We start from the raw sequence: 24,113 nt of genomic DNA on the forward strand, positions 1-24,113 counted from the left end.
CAGAAAAAAATCGCGAATTATTAAATGTTTGCTAAAAGAAAGTCGACTTGAAATCGAAATCATAGAATCGAATAGTTGAAAGATGTACTCCATTTTTTGTATGTAATTTGAAAAATCCAGATATTAAATTTTAACTGTTTTTTTTTTTTTAATGGAGAATTACTTTTATAGGAAAATTGCGAAAGACTTACCATCTTGTATCATCGCGAACAGAATTCCCAAGCAGAGAATCAGCGACGCCGCTCGCACCTCCTGCAACGGGAAAAATGGTGCGTCTCATTAATAATTCATCGTCGCCGGAGACGTATAATACAATATGTCAAAGTGAGAGTCTCGCGCAAATAATTAATTCATAGCGAGTTCGTCGCAACTTTGGTAGCGTTCGATCTCATCGCGTATTTGGCAAACGAATCGATAGAGAATTAACGGTAATAGCTGGTGACTTCATTAATAAGTGCCGAGATGCAGTTAACGTTAGAAAGTTTGCATTATCGATAATGTACTAACATAAAAGTGAAATAAAGACAGTTAATAAACATAAAAATATTCCTAACATTTTATACAACAAATAAAAATTTAAGATAAAAAATTCTTGACAAAATGACGAAGCTTTCACTCGCATTGCGATAAATTTTAAACTAATCGTAAGAGTTATTTATATATACATATTTAATATTATTAATATACATATAATATATTTAAAGTAAAATGTACATATGTTAATTACAATCTTTTTGTATCTCTTAAACTATTTTACAAGTTTAAGTAATGTGCGCGTATCCTGGGAATCAAATAAGCGATGCACGTATCCCTGGGAATCGAGAAATCTAATTCATTCACGGTGCATTCGCGGTGCATTCACTGTGTATTCACAGCCCCCGTGAGATGCGTGAATTAAAGCCCAGCAGCCGTATAAAATATATCTATCTATCTCGGTGTTACGCGTTGCACCGAATGCCGGTTCCGCTTGTAACCGCTTATGTAACGCAGAAATGTAAAGTGCACGACGCGACGATGCACTTGTTCCCATAGCCCGGCAAGCTCGGTTAACGCGAATCGCGCGGGCGGCTCTCCCGATATGCCGGGATTAATAAAGATCGATGATATACATCGGGACGGAATGAATGGCGTCCAACGACACACATGGACAAACGCGGACGACCGCTCCTCGTTACGTAATGGGCGTGCAAAGAGAAAGCAAGAAGAAAGAACGCTGCGCGACTTTCTCGCGGCGGCGGCGTTTCGGGCGGCGAGTTTCGCGTTACATTAACGTGTAGCGCCGCCCGTTCTGTCGTGATAACAATTAACGCGCCTCCGTGGACCCCGGAAATTCCCAATTCGTTTAATGAGACGGACAGAAATTCCGAGGCCGCGGCGGCGCACCTCTCGCGGAAAGGCAGCCGCGAGCGCGCGATGACTTATTCTTAATTGGTCCTTTCCTCTGATTGCGGCGAAACTTACAACATCTCGAGACGTTAAACGGAGTCGGAGTAACTATCGGATATCCTTTCGACATTCGCAGACATTAAACAAGAAATTAACGGCCATTGCGAACGCTTTAACGAGGCATCGAGTAGTTTCGAAGTCACAATCCACACAAGTTCGAGACGCGCAAAACCTCGAGGAAATAAATAGACAATGAAAATCTCTTAAATTAATTTTAACTGCGTTTCTCGTCTTAATAGATACTTAATACCAGGATTAATTTACGAAGATATTCCACCACAAATATCCGTCGTTTCTGATAAATTTAAACGTAACTTTGCGATTTCTGATGTATGTAGAAGTTAAATATATTCGTATATAGTTTTTAAAAAGGAGAAATGTAATTCACGCGGTGTATGCAAATTAAACAAAGTTTAAAATTTAATTTATTTCTGCAAGTGTAAATGTTATCAGTGCTCGATGTAATACATATAATAATGAGCCACTGGTGGCTGGTCTTCAATTAAGATAATTACAGTACGGCGCGAATATTCTGTCCCCGCCCGTTCATAAGGTGCAGTCACTGCAGTCCAGTGTGTTACATCGCACGTTACATTTCTGCAACCGCGGGGGACCTGATAATCATCTCGTCCGTCTCGTTGCGAACCGTCCTCGCGCGAGCACGTGTGCTACCTCCCCGGAGTAATAGCTCGCGCACGGCGGCGCGCGGCTGGCATGCACGCGCGGGGTGGGTCAAAAAACTCCCGGGGCCCCTCTAAATGTCAAATAACTTTCTACGATGTCGGGATCCTTGGAAAGCGGGTACGGGCGATTCAAGGGAGAGCCTCGAGCGATTATACGTTCGCGTTCCTCGCGCCGCTGCGTATCAGTACACACACGCGCGCGTACGTCGATCGTCCGGCGACCGGCAAACACGGCCGAGGCTGGTCATTGCTGGACTTTCTGGGAGTTTCGTAACCGGAACGGAAGTTCTCGTCGTGCTTTCGACGCACGATTCGCTACCGGCGCGGCGTCCCACCGCCGGACGCCATTACCATCGTTTGACTCTTAAACGATTTCTCATGTTAAATTTCGCAAAAATTATCTTACGCTTCGGTGAAAGGATCCGAACTCGGGAATCCGATCATTTTTCGTTTCTCGTAATCACAAGCCCGGAGATATACAAGCGGGAACCAATGAGAGAAATTAAATCGTACGAAATTCTGTTGAAAATTTTATTTTTATCACTATTTCAATTTTATTTATCATATTCGCGACATAAATGTACGTCAACTGTACTATAATACGAATAATATACGTTAAATCTTATTTTATTTATTATACTATGCATTATTATCCCAAACTGGGATAATAATTTCAGTTCGGTAAAGAAACTGCAAGCAACTTTTCGCTTTAGCGTGAAGCAATTAATTAACTTTGACCCAGTGCATAAGTACATAAGTACTGGGTCAAAGTTAATTTACTTACGTACGATTTAATGCAGCTCGCTGCTCGGCAAGCGTTCATTTAGCTTGTTTGTGTGCGAGCTCACCGAGAATCTCTTGGTGCACATAATCGAGAAGAAAGGTTCTTGCAACGAGTAAGACGTGCAGGTATGCAACTCCGGTCGTGGATATGCTATACGCGTATGCAGCTGAATTCTGCATACTTATATCAGATTTATCCTGTCTGCAGAATAAATACCAAATGGGAATCCCGTGCGTCTTAAATATCCAAATTTATTGACCTTTATGAATATCCCTATTTTTCTTTACCACGCGAATTTCTTATCTTATAAAAACAAATCGTTACGAGTGAAATCCGCAAGGCAAAAGGAAACAGAAAATCGTGTGTAAAAAAAGAAAAATTTAAAAGGTTTCTTACGTCGCGTTATCTTCAGCCTCTCTTTCCTTTTTCTCATCCGTATTATTTTTATAATATTTTTTATTGGTATCGTTTTATTTACTTAACAACTTTCGTATAATTATTGCATTAATAATATATAATCGCATTTCTTTGCACAGTGATATAAATAACGGCGAAAAATATTTAATGTTTAATTGTGAGGAATTTTTATACTCGATTGGAATTTAAGAATATACAATATGGGCACGTGATATACAGATACGGATAACGATTTCACTCGATTAGAATAAACGCGACGGTATTCCTACCACTATAATTATATAATAGCTCCATGAAGAATATTTTTACGTAAACGGTCTTGCCATGCTGCACATAAAAGGAAAGTGATAATAACCGGAACAATAATGTATGCAAATTAATCGTGTGCGCATCGACACCGAGATTACCGAATTATTCCCGTTTGGTTGCCGAGTTTCGGCCAGCAATAGACTAAATATACTTATTTCGTTTAATTATTATCAGCAGAACCAGTATACCAATCGCGGCTTCCGTGGTGAAACATTAACTAATCGCCGCGTTCGTTCGATTGAGAAATAACCGAGAATCGAAACATTTTAGGAATGCGAACTATTTTCCGTGCACCGGACAGTTTCCTCTTTCTCACTAATATATTCTCCACATCTCGGACAGTTGCATCATTGATAAAATACGACGGTACCGTTCGTTATTCAAATCGACAAATTAAGTCAGCCTATAAAGCATAATCTCAACAAGTTTAAATTGCGACACTGTAAATACGCGAGAGTGATTCGTATATTTACTTATGATAATGAAAAATAGAAGGATTGGCTTGAAATACAACTACTTTCCGAATTTGTAAGGTGCTTGGAGAATAAATTAGTCAGAAATCGGAATATATATTAGTCAGAAGCGGATGCTCCTTTTAATAATTACAGAAGTGTTCAGTATTAAAATTAGCTTCGGTATTCAAGATTGCGACTCAATACACAAAAATTGAAGATCGATGCCGTTTCGTTTAGTGAAATGACTATATGACATTTTCATACTTCATCTTCAGCGTGATAATTGCAGTCCACGATTAGGTATATGGTTACAGCCGAGATCATCAAATCGACCTCAACCGCAAAACCTTTCGAGAATCCTTTCAAACGAGGAATTTTATCGCGACCGTCCAGCTTTTACTACGTGCAGTGTTTTACCGGGATGAAAGCAGATTCATTGACTTCACGATTAAATCCGAGCGACGTTTAAAATGATACAGTACACGTCGACATCGTTTCCTCAAATATAGCGAAAGATCGACTGGATCAATTAACTGATGCAGCGTGAGACGAAGAAGAAAATTTCTCTTCGGGAGTGAACAAGTTAATTTTTCCCATAACTTTCGAAGAGGAAGCAGCGCTCGAGTTCTTCTCTCCGTTTACACGCCTCGACGCGGCGTTGTTATCCTTTTTCGGATCCCGTGAGCGATAATCTTGCCGGCGGCAGCGCCGATCAGCACTATAATTTAACGGGTATTTATCGAAATGACGGCTAGTAACTCTTTCAATAATAAACGACATCGAGCTTTATGGCTCGTATCGCTCACTATTGATGGAAATCATAAATATCCAGATTAGAGAACAGTGTTATAATGCCGTATTTTCCGTGCGTTTTTTGTTTTTTTAACATGCAAGTAAATTTTATATTATCCTTCTTTTCAGCTAATTCTTATCTCTTTTTCTCATTCCTATTACATTTACGATTATAACGCGGTTTTTAGCGTAGTCGGTTTTTCTTCTATCCGAAAATTAAGAATAACATTTTTGGCACACGTTTTTTGATCTGCATTTTTTTTAACCGAATTATAATTCACCTGCCTTGATACCTTATGCAAATCGCAAATTTTATGTGTTGTCTCCATTCCCGAGAAGGAATTTCAAGTTAATGGTTTTCCTTATCTTGATTTTTATCGGCATCCACTCAACGGGAATGAACGGAGAACAGAGGCGGGGCGTAAGAATAGAACCCGTTTACCAAGCGGAGTTATCGCTGTAATAATGCAGAAGGCACCCCGATTGGCCTTTCGCACTCTCTGCGCATCGCATATACTTCCAGAAACCAGATTTCTGAACGTCCAAGGTTGTACTGAAAAACGACCGGCTCTTCTGGACATTTGTCGTTGTTTATGCGCGACACGATGAGAGAAAAACGCAGTCGTCCGTGGCTACTTTTAGCCACGGCCTTTCTTTCGACCGCGCTATTAATACCGCTCCGAAGCGATAACTGAAGAATGCAGCCTGGGCGCTGGACGCGCAGTTTAACGATTTTACCGGCGATTTAATTGCTATAAGTTAATTGCATTGTAAAATGTATTGATCTTTAAACCTTCCACGATATTCAGATATCTAGTTATCTTTATTGCCTGTTCTGATAGTGAAGATGAGCCTTATATAAAGACAAACTTTTACAAATTACACAACACGAAATTAATATTATAATTTTCTTCGGAGAAGAAAATAATAGGAGACTAATGATGACATAATGCGCATTCTTTTGTATCACATTTATATTTTTTATTTCTCTTTCTCAGACTGACCAATAGTAATTATTTCAGCAAGATGATATTTTACGAGAATTATTGATAATAATCTTGTAAACTGTCTCTTTTTCTATATGATAGTAATATAAATAATACTGGTTAATTAATTTATCCAGATAACTGAATATGTGATATGATATAATATTTGAATATCTAGCTACACGGAAAATTGATATGGTCGATTTTATTGAAAGTTAGTGGTCGGATTTATGTAATTAAACAACGTTTAGACGGTGCTATGACCGAGCGTAATGGCTCCCTGTTATGAAAGGTACAGGCGACATTCTTGATCTGAAATCTTTTTATTTCCGTGCTGAGTGCCAGTGGTGCGCGGGCGATTGCGATTTGATCTATCCGTTACCAGTTGGCCGCGTTGCATGCGATTAAATGGAATTAATCTTCATGCACCATTTCCATCATTACGGAGATGAAGTCATCAATTAAAATTCTCTCAAGTCCGGAATTACGTAAATAACAATACCGTAAATAGTAACATTGTTAATGTAATTGCAACTTGTAGTATTTTAATTGCAAATGACTCTATTTGCATTTAATTTGCATTCAAGTGGAACAAGTAGTTTAAATGTGGCTACAACTACATATCTCGTAATTATTAACACTTATTTTTATGCTACTTTGTTATATCTTTCTCCGGAGATAAAACACTATTCATCTTCGTACATGTAATGCGTGTCAGCACCAAATTTCTGACATTAAAACTAGCTCTAATTTGCACACATCCGTTAGGCGCTAATTATAAAATTAAAATTACCGCAACTTTTACGTCGTCGTCGCGCCGATTAAATGGCACTTCTGAGTTATTTTACTGCTATCTTGAAATTGGATACGTAAAAATCAATTTGAATTGTCGCGTCGTCGAAGACCATACTTCACTCACTTTTACTTTCTACGGAGTTCACCCTGAGGGCACTCGGGCTCTCGCTCTCTTTCGTAGAGAATTAATAGACCGATTATGCCAGCAATTAAGTCTTCTTTGTCGACGAAACGACTCGAGGCAGTCGACGATCCACTAATTCTTCGTTCCATTGAAAACGAGACAGCAGAAAGTTTTAAATTTCAATCTTATTTTTTATCTCGTGTAATATTTACTGAATCATGTAATATTTACTAAAGAATCTTGTAATGTTTACTAAAGAAATTTCTATTTTTATTTAAATTTCAAAAAAAAAAACAGCTTAATTTCTTCCTAATTAAATATTCTTGAATACAAATTGATCTTGAGTATTTTCTCTTAAATAAGAAATTTTGCATACCAATAAGATTGTGAAATAACTCATTTTCGATTAAGAAATGCTTTTCTCCACATTTTCGGTGAAGATTAATATAGAGATGATGTCAGAGCTTTCGAATATTGATAAATGAATAAGATGATGGTAATATCAGAGCTCTCGCAATTACGAGAAGATCGTCTCGAAGATACTCGTGTTTATATTTTGAGCCTAAAGTGAAATGTTCTTTCCACTTTCAATTTCGAATGGAAAGCGTCGCAGCAGAATCAAACAAAAATATAATTAAAAAAGCGTATTCCTCCTTCCATGTACGTACTATGTAATTTTTAAAGTTAAAAACTTGATCTAAATTCTATTAATCTGTGAGACTTCCTGATAATTATGAACTTGAAGCGTAAATTTCATTAACTTCCATATAAACTCGAATTCAGTCAAAGTATAAAATTATTTTAATAAAAAATAGCATATTGGAATAAAATAAAATACTTTAGACACTAAATGTAGATGAGTATATAAATATTCAGTTGCAAACGATAATGATCATCGTTCAGCTGAAGCTCGTATAGTAGCAGATAATGCAGTCGCATTTAAACATCGAAGAAAGATTCCGCCCCGAGCCACGATCGACTTCGCGAAAGGTCGACTGCTGACCGACCTTCCGAATGTCTCTTATTTCTCTGTCTCCGACTTCTTCGTTTTTCTCTCGTCTAAAAGTCGAGGAAACTTCTCATTCCTGGAGTCCCGGCACCTTTCACGCATTCCTCCCGCGTCTCGTGAACACGCAAATATAGCCGTTCGGATTGGCCGAAGGTCGTATATTGTCATCGCGAACAGATGCGAAGGTCGGTCTTCGCAGGTATTAAAATCGCTCGCGTCTCGACGCTTCTCGAGTCGAGTAAAGTGCAAGTTTGCTTTCACTTCGGAAGCTGAACGATGATTCATGGCCCTCGAACCGAAAGATGGGGTGTGTTCTTTCATTTTCGAACCGGTTTAATATAATTACCTTTTTGATAATTAAACTGGTATTCGTATTCACAAATCATCCTAATAAAATCGGACGAATTCATCAATTTTTTTTTTTTTAGAGAAACATACTTTATTGTACTCGAAAAAGAATACATAGATATGAGATAATAATCAATAAATTTCAGAAATTTTTCAAAGGCAATTACAATCAGATACGCTTCAGAGCGAGATGAAGATCTACTTTACAATTATTCATTAAGATATTATCTGCAACATCTAATAATTTAGAGAGACTAGAAGAACTTTAGAGAAACAGATGTCATAACAAGACATATGTATGTACTTCCACAGGGTAATTTGTGTGGTTGGGACCAAAAGAGCGACGGCTAAGTCCGTCGCCGCGTCCGCGTCCAATTTTCCGCCGGATAATTTAAGGCGCGATTTTTTTCGCGGCCTCCAAATTACCTCGTCGATCCGTCGAGGAGCGGACGGGAGGACTGTTACGACCTCCCGATCGATTTTGCAATCGAATTGCCACACGCGCTCGCTCTTTCTTTGCGGCGTGCAACGGCTTAAAGCGGGGCGCATTGCGAGTTGCGAGTGCAACGGCCAAGAGGGGGGCCCGGGGCCCGGGGTGGCGGCACGAGGTGGGACCTCTCTTTCCTTCCAGCATCGGGAGGAAGCCGACGGTCGTTCCCAGGTATTCGATATGCGCGATAGATCGTGCCCTCAAATGATCTCTTCCAGCTCTTTGCAGCTCGCGCCCGCTCGCGCCTTGAGATATATACATTCGATCGCGCGTAGATCCTGAGAAGTTGCGCCGCTCTGCTGCAACATTAATCTACTATCGCTGCGAGGAATGCAATGTAAGAGGTTCTATTACCAGCACCTTCTAGATTACGATGATATCCTTTCCAGAATTATTACGTCGCAGAAAGTGAGCGAATTAATACCGCAATGCACGATCCATTTTCCGCTCGATAGTTTACGTTCGAACGTAAAAGGGAGGCACATTCGCGCGGAGGAAGAAACATCGCAAATATATCTTTATTGTGTTAATTTTTTGAAAAAATTTGTAATTTTTCCGTATGGGATACATGGATACACCGTATACATATAATAAAAAATCTATAAATTTAATTATAACACAACATAATAATTGAACGAAAAATAACACGATGGAAAATTTAATTTAATCATATAATAAATTAATTTTAATAAGTAAGTAAGTGTAATTAATAAGTAAATTGTAATAAAAAGAATTTTTTCAATGCCATATGCGATGTACGCTGGGATAAAAAATAATTGTTTCGATTAGCGAATGGATTTGAATATCGCGAAGAAATCAAGAAACGTATCGTTTCATGTCAAGTAGACCCCCATATAATGGGGGATGCGTTTCGTATTATACGAGTCAAATGTTAAAGATGTAACAGCAGAATATTTTTTATTTCACTTTAAACAAACAAATATTAAAATTTTTCTGTCGTGTTATACAAATCCGTGTTATATGAAAGTCTACTGTATATTTTTCGTCAAAGTTTATCTTTTCCGTGAAAATCTTCTAAAAATTCGTTAAAAAATAGAGAACGTGCATAACACGTAATCACGCAAGATTCATCGTCCGGTATGTGAAACAGCAAAACGCAACCATATAACTCACGCACACGTTGAAATGGGATTACAAATCTGATTCTACTTTCGCTGTTTAAAATTTGAACGGGAATTGATTAAAATTACCGGTAGCGCTGCGTTTATCGTTTTATACTCGTAATACTTGATATTCTAACTTGCAGTAATCGTGTAATAATCGCAAGTACAACCACAAGAAAAAGTCGTTAAAAAATCAAAATAAATAATTTATAAATCAGTAGGTTCATAAAAAAAATAATATAGATAAATAATTAAAAATATAGATAAATTAATTAACGAGAGTGTAACTTAATTAATATTACGTAACGTTATCTTTCACTTTCCACCTTTACTTTCGAAGAATCGTATTTTTATTATTCCATTCTCAGAATAATATATTCCGCGCAATGTCATTTTTAAAAAACTCGAAGTTCTGAGCACTTAAGTCTGTTTTCTTGAATACATAACATTGTTACTTTCTTTTTTAGTCAAACTTTTTAATTATGCCGATTAGAATAAGATTAGGAGTCGCGCTCGCAGAGAAGATACTCCTTTCTCTCCTCGTCTCCTTTCCACGCATTCCTTCTCACTTTCGTGCTCATTAACGCCGTGGATTCGTTGAAAGCGTGACTAGTAAGATGCAAAGAGCTCCAAAAGAAAAAAAAAGAAAAAGAAGAAGGAACGAGTGCCTACGCCTACGGACGTGCCCATATAGATTTGCACTTCTCGTTCGAGTTCTCAAGGTTTACTTTTCCACGCCGTTCGCGTTTGTAATCGCGTTTTGATACCGCGGGGCGAATATGCAAGTCAAATGTTTCCCTCGCCTGCGCGTTACTCAACGCGAATGTAGATCCTTTCCTTCTGGAATTCGATCTCCAGCCTCCGACGCGCAACTTTTACCTCCACCTCATCGAGCCGCGCCAAAACGGATTGCGTTGCGCGCGGAATCATGTAGGACAAAACCGCGATCGCGACCGCAATCGGCCACGATTTCTCATTAATGTTGATGCAATTTCGATCGTTTGCCCGCACGCTCGGTCGGAAATTGGTCTACGCATCGCACGTTCCAGTAACACACTCCAAGCGAGAGAAGAAGGAGATTGCGAACCCGCGTGCTGGATATATAACGAGCTCGTATAATTACGCGGTCCTCGTGAGTTCCTCGCTCACCGGGACTCGGTGATTTCCAAATAAACATTATTCTTTCGCGGGCTCTTGGAAACGCGGCTTGGGCGCAGGTGCATCGCCGTCCGTGTTTGATTCGCAGATAACATACATCTCGCGCAGGAAAGTCCGCACTTCCCGCCTAGGCGTAGTCCTTGTGTTACTTTTCCGAGAGCGCATCCGTCGTCGGCGTCGCGCGTTCGAAGATTCTCTACTTCGTTCTAACAATAAGATTCTTTTCCAGCGAACGCTTTCTATAGAAAATCACCGATCGAGCGCATCGTCGAAATGTTATAAATCGAGATCTACGCGAAAAAAATCGATGAATTAAAATTGATTCCTTCTCGGAATTAATTAAAAATATACAACTCATTTAAATCCGGAGTCTATAGCATTTTCGTGACGAAATCGTGGGACAAGAAATGATTCCTTTTATTATTAAAGATTTTTTTTCAATTCAAAGATAATTGTAGAGAAGATTAATGAAGTTTTGTGGTCGTAATAATAGATTCGAAAGAGAGGATTGCGTGTTTTTTCTTGATGATTGCTTGGAGAACTATCAAAAGCTGCATATCATCATTGAAAATGTTACTGTTAATAAAAAAATATCGATCGCTAAGATCGCGAAAGAACAGTTTTAGATAACGACTTATCACTATGAAGGTGAAATTTGTTTCCTCTGCCCAAGTCTAGTTCTTGTTTTGATCACCCAGTGACTCAGTTCCAGTTCGATTAGAGAGTCATGCGAAGAGAAATGATTATCACTTTTGTAGAACAAGCCTTCTCCAGATACATTACGTCAAAGAAAATAAATTGCTATTTCTACTGAGAGTAAAATTAAAAAAATTGCTTCTCTACAATCTTAACATTTCCAGCGTCTAACGTGACATTTCGACTGGTATTTAAACAGGTTTCAGAGAAATCACAAAACACTTTCAGAATAAATTTTCTGCAGACGTGTGGAATTAATGAGAAGTGATTTCTAATCTAATAACGTAAAATTAAAAATTGTTTTTTTGTACGATAAATTCAATATATTAGTCTTATTCCGGCTAAATGCATCTATATAGGGACACTCTAACATCCTGTTGTTTTCAAGAGATCAGCTTCCAATGATCTTTGGGTATCAACCGCAAGTAGATCGCGAAGGAATTGTTTAATGACTCGACTTATCATCGGTTCGGGGGATAAGATTCTTACCCAGTCCATGTTTAATCGCTTGGTCTAATCCCTCAGTGATTTAATTGCGGTGTTCAGTCAGGAGATCCTCAGCTTGCACACATCGCGCGTCAGATACATCCGCTTAAAGTGCACGGGCCCACAGCGGCGAAATGCGAAATCGCCCGTTGCACTCGCGACCTTGTATCTGTACGACGACACTTGAAGGACGACGCGGCGCTATTGGTATATACCCTGCGGGGACGAGGCGCGAGCACCGTTCTCCAGGACGATGAGCGTACAACTGGATCGGTCTATCTGGCGTTCGCGCTCGCAAGCCCAGCGAAGGTGGACGGAAGGCGCACTGTTACTTTCATGGGTCGTCTCGCATACTGCCAGCACCTTCGTGGGACATGCCACCAACCCGATGATTGGACCCCACCAACCGGAACCACCAGCGCGTTTCCAGTCCTTCGCGATGCCGGGCCCATGCAAGATACTTGACGCGATGCAGTGGTGGAGGTGAAAGGAAGACATTTCCTCGCCGGCTGTCTTCGTCGGTACCGGCACGCTTCTGTTCGTTGGGCATGCAACGCTATATAGGTGTTAACATTATTGTCGAACGAGTAGAAACTTTGGACACAATTATTTATTTTTTATTTCTTTGATCTTTGCGTATGTAATCATGATATTTCGAATGGAACGATACATGTACATATATATTGGATCAACAGTTATATCTTAGGAAATATTTTCATGTTTTATATTAAACATTATAAAATGATATCTAATATAATATAATTATTAATAATCTATATATATAAAACAGAATGTCTGTATGTCTGTATGTATGTTCTTTATACACTCTTAAACTATTCGACTGGTTTTGAAAGTATACCGAGATATTTTGGTCACCGATTTTTAACATGGTTTCGAGAAAAACGCGTTTGAAAATTGAACAATGAATAAATCGCGAAAATTTTTCAACTTACATAGAATTATCGATTCCAGGTCCATAATATAAGTCCTCCACCTTGCTTGGAATGCAAAAATTGAACAATCAATTTTTTCGAACTTTTTAATTGGGTATTCCCCCTTAAATAATTAATAATTAATAAAAATTTCTATTAGCTAACAATCAACGGTTTTTTATAATATTTGAATATACGTTATAGATCTGCAAATGTCAGCATAGTGATATTAATTATTCGTTACCTTTGAGATTATTATTATATATATAGCACCAACCTAATTTTTTCTGTCATTATCTATACAATTTTTTGTAAAGACATTCTATCATTTTCGACCGTTTTAATTGGTGACCGTATTCGTCTTACGTTTAAACGCGTATACTCATATATTAATCCGTTAATTGGTTTAGACGTTTCTCAAAAACGTCATTGTAACGTACAAAATATCATAAGTTTAATTACAGAGAGATACACCATTTTACGGTCTCTAATCAACCAAATCTTAAAAAATTATATATGAAATAGGGGTAGAAAAGACTGAAAAATATAATAAATTAATATAAAAGACTATAATTTTAAAATGTCTTAAGATTATAATTAGAAAATAGCAAGAATTTAATTATATACATTCATAGAGACGTTAGAAGATAATAAAAGTTAACAGAAGAATAAACTTGGATGATAAGGTAGGCGAAACTTGGGTTTCACACCGTCCGAAATCTTAGAAAATACTCCTGATATATTAGCAAAGCATCTGAGGCAAGGAGGTTGTCGTAGATATTCTGAGCGAGGATGTTGCCTTCCCACATTGCCTCTTCGTATCGTCGCGGTCATTGGTCAGAACGTTGGAACGACAAGAATCTCGAGAAATAACGAACGTTTATTTTAACATTGTTATGCGTCCGTTAATGCAAATCATGCTGCTCTCTCAAATGAGATTTGACAATAAAGAGTTTTAAAATGTCTGCTGTTGCATACATTTTACATTTCAGTATGCGAAATTTTCTGCCGCATTTTGCGTTTGCATAAATTATTTAAAAAAACATACTTAATAACTGTATTAATAATTAGATTAATAGAATACTATAATCTTAAATAATAATAATAAAAATAGCAAGAATTTTTGATTATGCATCAGTAGAAACGTTAAAAGACAATAAAAAGTTTAATAGAAGAATTAATTCGGATGATAAAGTAGGCGAAACTCAGGTTTCGCACCGCGAAATCTCGGAAATTTACTCCTGATATATCAGGAAAGCATGTTGAGCGAGGAGGTTGACGGAGGTATTCCGCGGGTATTTTGAAATGCGAAATGCGCTGAACGACACTGGGTCATATCTCGAGAAATATATTTATTTTAAGTATTTTAACATTATTATGTGTCCGTTAATGCAAAACATGCTTTTTCAAACGAGATTTGACAATAAAGAGTTTTAAAATGCTGTTGCATACGTTTTACATTTCGGTATGCGAAACTTTCTATCGCATTTTGCGTTTGCATAAATTATTCAAAAGAACATAATTAATAATTAAAAAATAGCAAGAATTTAATTATGCATCAGTAGAGACGTTAGAAGACAATAAAAGTTAATAGAAGAATTAATTCGGATGGTAAAGTAGGCGAAACTCAGGTTTCGCACCGCGAAATCTCGGAAATTTACTCCTGATATATCAGGCTAGCATGTTAGGCAAGGAGGTTGACGGAGGTATTCCGAGCGCGGGTCTTGCCACCCCACATTGCCTCCTCGTAATCACGCTGTTATTGGTCAGAGCGTGGGAGCCTACTGCCCCTCCTATGCATACCTGCCAGCGCTCTGATTGGCCGTAGGCTGGGCATCCTCGTCGCGTGCCCGGCGCGCCGTTTCAATGGCGATGGGTAATAGTGGGGGTAGGCGTGCCGCTGCTCGAATACCTCTACTAAAACCTCCTCGCTCAACATGCTTCCCGCGTAACAGGAGCGATTTCTGAGGAATTACAGACGACTCCAAACTCGAGATTCTCGCTTTCCTCATAACAAAAAATTATTTTTATAATTTTTATGATCTTTCAAGCGCCAAACGAATGCACGATATATTTCTCGTTATTACTTAATAATATTTAATATTAATATCTATTGTTTGTTAAATTAATAACGTTTTTATTAATTACTTTTTTATATATGTACTATATGTATGAATAACTGAAACTATTATACGAATTAATGCAGTGCTCGTGCTCGGCCGGCTCGGCGGAAAGCTTGTATATTAGAAGCTCCGAAATGCGCTGAACGACACTGGGTCATATCTCGAGAAATATATTTATTTTAACATTGTTATGTATGCTTTAATGCGAGACTTGCTTTCTCAGATGTAATTAGACGCTAAAGAGTTTCAAAATGTTGTTGCATATTGTTAGATAACAAGAAAAAGGTAGCCGCGAATGCCGACGGGCGGCGTTGGCTGACAAATTCGGAGATCCGAAATGCCACACGCGACATCAAATAAATCTCGAGAAATACGTTTATTTTAATATTATTATGTATTCTTTAATACGAGGCATGCTCTCTCGAATGTGATTAGACGATAAATAATTATAAAATGCTGTTGCATAATGCTAGCCAAAGAGAAAAAGGTATTAGCTGCGAATGCCGACGGGCGGCGTCGGACGACAAATTCGGTACTCCGAAATATCACATGCGACACCAAATAAATCTCGAGAAATACGTTTATTCTAACATTGTTATGTGTCCTTTAATGCGAATTAGGCTCTCTCGAATAAGATTAAACGATAAAGAGTTATAGAAAGCTGTTGCATAATGCTATAGCTAACGAGAAAAAGGTATAGCCGCGAATGCCGACGGGCGGCGATGGACGGCAAATTCGGAGCTCTGAAACGATAACTAAATGAACCGCGAGAAATACGTTTATTTTAATAATGTTATGTATTCTTTAATGCGAGGCATGCTTTCTCGAATGTGATTAGACGATAAATAATTATAAAATGCTGTTGCATAATGCTAGCCAAAGAGAAAAAGGTAGCCGCGAATGCCGACGGGCGGCGTTGGACGACAAATTCGGAGCTCCGAAATATCACACGCGACACCAAATAAATCTCGAGAAATACGTTTATTCTAACATTGTTATGTGTCCTTTAATGCGAATTAGGCTCTCTCGAATAAGATTAAACATACGATAAAGAGTTATAGAAAGCTGTTGCATAATGCTATAGCTAACGAGAAAAAGGTATAGCCGCGAATGCCGACGGGCGGCGATGGACGGCAAATTCGGAGCTCTGAAATACGATAACTAAATGAATCGCGAGAAATACGTTTATTTTAATAATGTTATGTGTTCTTTAATGCGAGGCATGCTCTCTCGAATGTGATTAGACGATAAATAATTATAAAATGCTGTTGCATAATGCTAGCCAAAGAGAAAAAGGTAGCCGCGAATGCCGACGGGCGGCGTTGGACGACAAAGTCGGAGCTCCGAAATACGATAAGTAAATGAATCTCGAGAAATACGTTTATTTTGTACATTGTAATGTATTCTTTAATGCGAGGCATGCTTTTTCGAATGTGATTAGACTATAAATAATTATATAAAATTCTGTTGCATAAAGCTAGCCAACGAGCAAAAGCAGGTAGCTGGAGTTTCTCGCCGAGTAAAAACAACGGTAGCGTTTCCGTGCACGCCGCGGCGCGCGCCGGCATTCCCGGACTCGGCGATCTAGGTCAAGGTCAATTTAGAAAAATCAATAGCTTTGATAAGTGTCTCGCCCGCGCGGGAGCGGGCGCGCGCCCGCCGCTCAAAGGTCAAGGCCATGTGTCGCTGGCTTGACGCGAGATACTTTTCCCTATCGTTTATCGCAAATATCTGGGCTACCACCTAAGATATAGAGATAATTCGAAAAGGACTGTTTAGTTTATACTCTGCGCTATTGGAATATCTCGATTTTGTTACTTTCACACCGTAAAATTCATAAATATTTTGATGTTTTGTATATAACTGATTTTTATAAAGGTTTATTTTAAGTAGCAAGTGGCCTGCTTCCAAAGCAGCGTCGTTTACGCTGTCACAGCTTTTTCCCTAATATGAGATGTATTATTAATGATATTGGAATCACATTAGCGCTAATTGCAATATTTTATGTCGTTTTTGAATAATGTTTATATCTGTGGTGTTTGCTGAGATATATAAGAATTTATTCATCTTTGGACTATATATGTAAAAGCATTTTATAACTCTTTATTGTTCAATCTTGTTCGAGAGAACATGCCTCACATTAAAGGACACATAACAATAATAAGATGAACGTATTTTTCGAGATAAGTTCAGTGTCGTTCGTCGCATTTCGAACCGCCGAGAGCGAGCGACGGCCTCCGTAGTTTCCTTTTTTTCGTTGGCTATCATTATGCAAAAGCGTTTTATAACTCTTTATCGCTTAATCTTGTTCGAGAGAGCATGCCTCGCATTAAATAATACATTACAATGTTAAAATAAACGTATTTCTCGAGATTCATTCGGTCAATTCGGTGTCGCGTATCATATATTTCGGAGCGCCGTCGCCGCCCGTTGATGGCATTCGCAGCTATAAATACCTTTTCCTCGTTGTCTAACATTATGCAGCAACATTTTAAAACTCTTTAGCGTCTAATATCGTTCGAAAAAGCATGCCTCGCATTAAAGAATGCATTACAATGTTAAAATAAATGTATTTCTCGAGATATGTCCATCAGAAGTTTCGTTCGTCGCATTTCAGAGCTTCGTCTCTCACCGAGCGTCGCCCGACGGTACTCGTGGCCACCTTCTTCAACGTAAAAAATTTCGCGTACTGAATGTATGCAACAGCATTCTAAATCTAAAGATACAAAATAAAAAGAACGCGAGTACAAATCTGAAGTCGGTATTAATATTACGAAGATTTTGGGAAACAAGTCCTCGTTAAGTGATAAACTAATTTGGACGATATTTTCACGATTTTCGTGGCCTTCAACGCAACGTCTAGATTTCTGGTCGAAAAATCGAATCGAAAACTAACCAACCCTTTAGTCTCGGTTTACAATAGGTGTTTTAAGCCCTAAGCCTTAAGAAATTGTTCAATCACAGTTGAATTTGAGGAGAATAATTGACTGTGATTGGTTAATTTCTCAGGGCTTAGGGTTTAAAACACCTATTGTAGACTATGGGACTTAATAAAACTTTAAACACAATGACAAACTTAAATCTTTGCACAATTATGGATATATGTATAAAGGTAGGAAAAGAGAAAAACGTTGATTTATTTAAAAAATATTTAATAATAAACATTGTCAATATACAGAGAAAATATGCCATAAGAAGTCGCTATGGGATTAATAAGAACCTAACAACTTACAAAAAAATCCAGCCTTTCAAAATATCATAAAATCAGACAATGATAAAGGAATCACGTGTCACACCTTATATTCCTATCAATGGTCGCGTTCAGCAGACCAAGCCGCTGAGTAGCAGTCGAACGTGATCTTACTTTTAGAACCAACCAATCAACGCAGAGTGTTAATAAGACGAATAACTCAATAGTTGTGTCTGCTGAACGCGGCCAATATTTCGCAAATAAAGTTTATCAAGTTGACCATATACCATATAAAAACACCTTTTTAAAAAAGGTAAAAAGAAGGGCGCCAAGTGTTCGCGCCTTATTGTGCATATTATAAATATTCATGCAAAGTGATGTGTGAATTAAGTTTGTGTAAATAAAGATCGAGTTTAATTTAAATTGTAAATAGATATACGTGCGAAATAGACTTAAAGTTTGATATTGTGTTATTTTAATAGGCATAATAATAAAGGAATTAAATATCATGGTAAACATAATTTTTCATGCTCATTAATAAAAGTTCTTTTACATTAAATATTTTATTATTCTATTAAGTACGATAGAATAATTAAATTATATATTTATGTGAGAAAGGATTAAATTTTATACAATGTATAAATTCATGCTCATTTGGTACGATGTCTGATATCACTGCTTTTATTGCAAAAATAGATTAAAACAATATCGTTATTTATGTACTCGTATTTTAACCGTTGACCTTCTTACATATTATAACTTTAGCTTCTAACGAGCAATTAACTTCGGTTTTTAATTTACTTACGACTTGATACGTCAATCTAATACCTGACCCATACCATTCTCTTTGTTCAGTAATTTTTGACAAATGAAAACTGGCTATATTCTCTGCCTTCTTCTTTAGACTTGTATGACTTATTCTTGTTTCCAGGAATGCAGAACGTCGCCGAAGTAAATGAAAAAGCGCTTAGATTGAGAAAATTTTTAAGGGTACTTTTGAGTACCGTTTTGTACATATATTACACCACGCATTCTTATTTAAATTAGGCTATTATTTATAGTATATACTATCTGTACTCTTTTATATATATTTTACGAAATTGATTATTCAGTTAACAGGAAATGATCTCATGATCTAACGCAGTCAAGTAACCTAAATACATCGTATTATATCAATCATTGGAAATCATTCCATTGGAAAAGTAAGAAAAGAAAGAGTCACATTTAAACGTGACGCGAAGAGTAATGTCGCGCAATGAAAATACTTTCGACTTCCAACTGACTAACCTGAATATCTAGCCAACGTGAAGAGAAATGAAAATTGATACGGATCGTGTACGGATTACCAAATATTGATTCCAATAATCATTTGATAATATTGCAAATACTAGTATTTATAAAAAAGAAATTAACTAAAGAATTATTAAGAATGTTGATTAATCCTCTTATGATTTAATGAACGTTTTAGAATTGCGTATTAAGTAATTTGTGAATTATTATTTAAATAATACATATTTACATATAATTTGCAAATAATTTATAAATTATACTTCTTGAGCTGAATTTAATTCGAGACCAACACTTTCGGGATCTAACGTGGATTTCTTAAATCTTTTCGTGGAACTCTCTGAAAATAAATAAAAAAGATCCTTGAGAATCACGTAATTTTCTATTATATTAATCAATACGGATCAACTTATTTTGTTATAGTATAAGAGATAAAAAAATTAATTACCTTGGTAGAAACGTTTCGCAGTGCGTTTTCTAATTTCCTCAACACCTTCCTCCATCTGAGCCCACTCAAGAACTAATCTTCGACCGTACAAGTGAGTGCTTTGACACAGTGCTTTAAATGCTTTCTAAAAAAAGAACGCAAATTAAAATTAGTACAAGAATAACTAAATGTAGTTCTCACTCTTAGTACTTATACGTTTATACATAATTTAACTTTTTACGTTAGATTTATTAAGTCGAATTAAATTCTTCAGGTGCTAGAAATTATTACCTTCGCATCTGTCGTAGTATAATACTCGATGAAGCCGAATCCTCTGTGCTTCTCAGTACCGACCAGTTTCTTCGGCATTCGTACGGCCTTCAACTCACCATATGATCTGTAAAATTACAATGAATTAATTAATGCGTTGCATGTTATTTAAAAGTATTTCGACGAAAAAAAAAAAATATGATATGTACATACTTGAATAATTCCGTCACTTCCTGGACAGTTGCTTGGAAGGGTATGTTTCGTACTAAAATTTTAGTGCCAGTTTGTTCGGTGATCTTGGACTTTTTCCTCGCTGTTTTGACGTCGGACCTAGAAAGTTTTGCGGTTAACAAAAATTCTCGGCTTTTCGACAAGATAGATTGAAGAAATAAACGTACATTAGTGTTCTCTCAGATCGTTTCAATTCCAAGCTCTTCCCATCGAGTACTGACATTTGCAACGTTTTTAACGCACGATCTGCGTCGAGTTTCCTCTTATATCTTATAAATCCATATCCCATAGACAATTTTTTAGCAGCATTTTCCGGATCCTTTTTAGTTGCTATTGTGACATAATGGAGAGGACCGCATTTACCAAAGTACTGTAAGCGTAAAGTTGTATTATTGCAAAGAAAACAACAATGATCGCAATTGCGAATGTAACAGTTTTTAACTTACATCTTTCAACTGTTCTTCCGTAGTTGAGAAATTGATATTTTTTACAAAAAGCGTTGTATCTGGTTCGGGCGGCTCGTCATCTTCCTTTTTACGCGTATTATTCTTATTTTCTTTAGATTCTTTAGGTTCTTTTACCGTTGCTCCATCTTTAACTTCTTCGGAATCTGTTGATTTTTTGGTAGTTGCATTATTTTTAGTTGCCTTAGTTTTAGAGGCGGGCGTGGTGAAACTGTTATCTGGCGCCCATTCCAGATACAACGGTAGATGCTTATATTTCGTATAAGCTAATGCACGGAAAGCCTTGCGTGCTTCAGATGGCTCCAGAAATTCTACCAGCGCTGTTATGCCCGCTGGTGGCATTACGATACGCGCCAGCTCCCCATGTTTGGCAAACATTTCTCGCAGTTCGTTCGGTTTTGTCTGAGCCGGTAAATTCTTCACTAAGACTATGGTGGTCGATCTCTTCTTTGGTGCTTCATTAAAAGCGTCCAAGCACACGCCGTTTTCCTCCAAAAAAGCCTTCGTATCTTCAGCCAGTTGCGTTTCTCCTAATGCCAGTTTGACCGCGGCGCTCATTCCATTCGATCCGTCTTCCAGTAATTTCTCCTTCGTCGTGTTGTAGCGACTCGCGACAGCGTCCGCCACGGCGTTCTGCCCGAGAAACAGTGTATTCCAATTATGCGACGAACCCGCGGTTGCCTTAGTCTGCAGTTCTTTCTTTTGTTTATAAGTTAAATTTTCAGTATCGATATTCTCCAAGGAGGCTTTCGCCTTTCCGGGAAGAATGTGTAACATTCTACCATCTAATACAGAACCGTCCAGTTCGCTGTAAGCTTTCACAGCGTGTTCTGGCATCAGGAACGTTACTGTGCCAAATCCTTTTGGTTTCCTAGTGATTTTATCCACAGGTAAATCCACTTCAGACAGAGGACCGTACTTCTCAAACAGTTTCCTGATGCCATCCTCCGTAGTTGTATACGTCAGATTTCTGATAAACATTCTTCCGGATTCTGCTATACTCTCTTCGTCTTTCAAGGCCTCCTCTTGCTTCTTCCATTTAATATTGGTCTTATTAGACGAGTCCTTGTTGGATTCAACTGCCTCTTTTTGTTCGTATTTGGATACAAATATTTGTTTCCCATCTACACATAAATAAGGATTACACTTGAAAATATATATAAAATATTGTACATTGCACTTTATATTACATTCGATAATTGTTTTTACCTAGGAAACTCTTATTTTTCAGAAGAGCCTTCTTCATGGCTTGCTCCGTTTTGAACCCCACATAAGCTATACCTTTAATTTTGGGTGGGATTCGTATAGATTTCGGTTTTATTGGACGGAAGAATTGTTTAATGTGTTTTTTCATGTGTTTGTATGCAAGTCCTCGCATTTTTACAGTATAGAATGTTAATGGACCATACTTTGGCACATCTTTTGTCAATTTTATTCCACTCTGACGTAGCCAGTCAGGTTCGTCTTTTCCACTTGAGTGTGTTCCTTTTTCTAAAATAGTATACATATTTTCTCAAGTTATTTTCTTACTTCACAGGAAATACAAATTGCAATATTCAAGATAAAGTTTATTTTTTAAAAATAGTACAACATTAATCAGAAGTCTTAGTACATAAATTCTTCTATTAAATAATTTAATTGAAATAGATTTAAATCAATTTTATATAAGGAATTTTAAGTAAAAAAATATTATTTTATTGCAAAAGAAAATATAAATAAAGCCACAGTTGCTTAGTAATGCATACTTCATAAAAAAAATAGAAAGAAATAACAAGAAAATGTTTTTTTTTCCTCACCTGTATTTTTTTTAGATTTATCATCTTCCTCGTCTTCAGACTCGTCATCAGATTCCTCGGTAGCTTCTTCTTTCACTGGCACATCAATATCGTTTTTCCAGACTGCTTTTGCATCCTTACCAGTATGTGTTTCAAGAAACTCCATAAATAAAGGATCATCCTTGTGCTAAATCCAACATAATTGCAGACAATTTAATAAACAATTTTCTCTTAACTGACAGAAAGAATACAAGTTAAAATCTATTAATTTAAAAAATTAGAAAAGAATTGTATATACCTTCTCGAGTGCTTTCTTAACTTCATCACTCTCCTTTTTGTCTGCCTTTTTCTTTTTCTTCTTTACGTCACTTTTGTTCTTAGTTTCCCCTATATCGTTCTTTCCCGCCGAATCTATCGGTTTCTCTTTTGACTTAGCGTCAGACGTTTCATTAGCTTTGTTGTAAGAACTGTCATTTGCATATTTGCTCCACGATCTTGGCTTTGAAGGGTCACCTAAAATATCATACATACAAAATCACGTTCACATATCATTTTATAAAATTGTTAGATTACTAGATAACATAATTATTTATAGCTGTACGTACCTAAATTTGCACAGTGCTCAACAGATATTATACAAGTATCGATGCACGTTTGATCGAAGTAGGTTTGCGCCAATTTCGCCTGTTCCTCTGTTTTGTATCCAATAAATGCAAATCGTCGAAACTTGCCATCTTTGTACTTCAATTGTACATCGGTCACAATACCCTTTTGACTGAATAATTCTTTCAATTTGGTATCCGTGACCTGTGCAAAATAAAATATATACATATAAATATAAATATATATTACATATTATATTAAATAAAAAGATATCAGATGATTTCATCTACGTACACCTTTCGGTAAATTTTTCACTATTAAACGGGACATTCCGTCTTGTCGATGATTTCCTATGTCTAGAAATAAATCTTCTCGCCTATACCCGAAAATTAAAATTGTATATCCAGCAACATATGCAATTTTTGTTGCACAAGAAGATCAAAGTTATCCACGAGCGCACGTGGAAACAGGTTATGTTTCTTCGAACACGTGGGCGCGTCTTCGTTGTGATTGGTGGAAGACGTCCGAAGAGAAAGATTTAAATCAGGGACATTGAATTGTACTGTTAGAAATTCTACAATGAGCAATTTTGCCGATTTCAATTAATTATACGGATTAAATCAATCGCAATTGGAATTAACCCCTAATAATAGTACCTTGTCGGTAATATAGATTTTTAGTGCCGAACTTTCTGCACCGGTGCAGAAAG

General features: G+C 37.2%; 2 protein-coding genes across 2 annotated transcripts in view; both read right to left on the reverse strand.

The window, feature by feature from the left end:
- Positions 1-13,157, reverse strand: part of LOC139810686 (uncharacterized) — a 35,641-nt gene extending 22,484 nt beyond the window's left edge. Inside the window, exons 1-2 of the mRNA XM_071774447.1 lie at positions 12,106-13,157; positions 192-252 (exon numbers count right to left, since the gene is read on the reverse strand). Coding sequence (XP_071630548.1) covers positions 192-252; positions 12,106-12,114 — 70 coding nt within the window. The 5' untranslated portion in view covers positions 12,115-13,157. The remainder of the gene's footprint in view (positions 1-191; positions 253-12,105) is intronic.
- Positions 13,158-19,824: 6,667 nt separating this feature from the next.
- Positions 19,825-23,908, reverse strand: LOC139809953 (probable RNA-binding protein 19). Its single transcript, XM_071773256.1, has 11 exons — positions 23,699-23,908; positions 23,407-23,608; positions 23,100-23,314; positions 22,823-22,988; positions 22,236-22,517; positions 21,009-22,150; positions 20,730-20,932; positions 20,545-20,661; positions 20,353-20,458; positions 20,083-20,206; positions 19,825-19,974 (listed from the first exon to the last, which is right to left on the reverse strand). Exons 1-11 carry the CDS (start codon positions 23,732-23,734, stop codon positions 19,892-19,894), a joined length of 2,676 nt encoding a protein of 891 aa, XP_071629357.1. The 5' UTR covers positions 23,735-23,908; the 3' UTR covers positions 19,825-19,891.
- Positions 23,909-24,113: the final 205 nt, after the last annotated feature.

Source organism: Temnothorax longispinosus, chromosome 3, assembly GCF_030848805.1.
Source record: "Temnothorax longispinosus isolate EJ_2023e chromosome 3, Tlon_JGU_v1, whole genome shotgun sequence".
Lineage (NCBI taxonomy): Eukaryota > Metazoa > Arthropoda > Insecta > Hymenoptera > Formicidae > Temnothorax > Temnothorax longispinosus.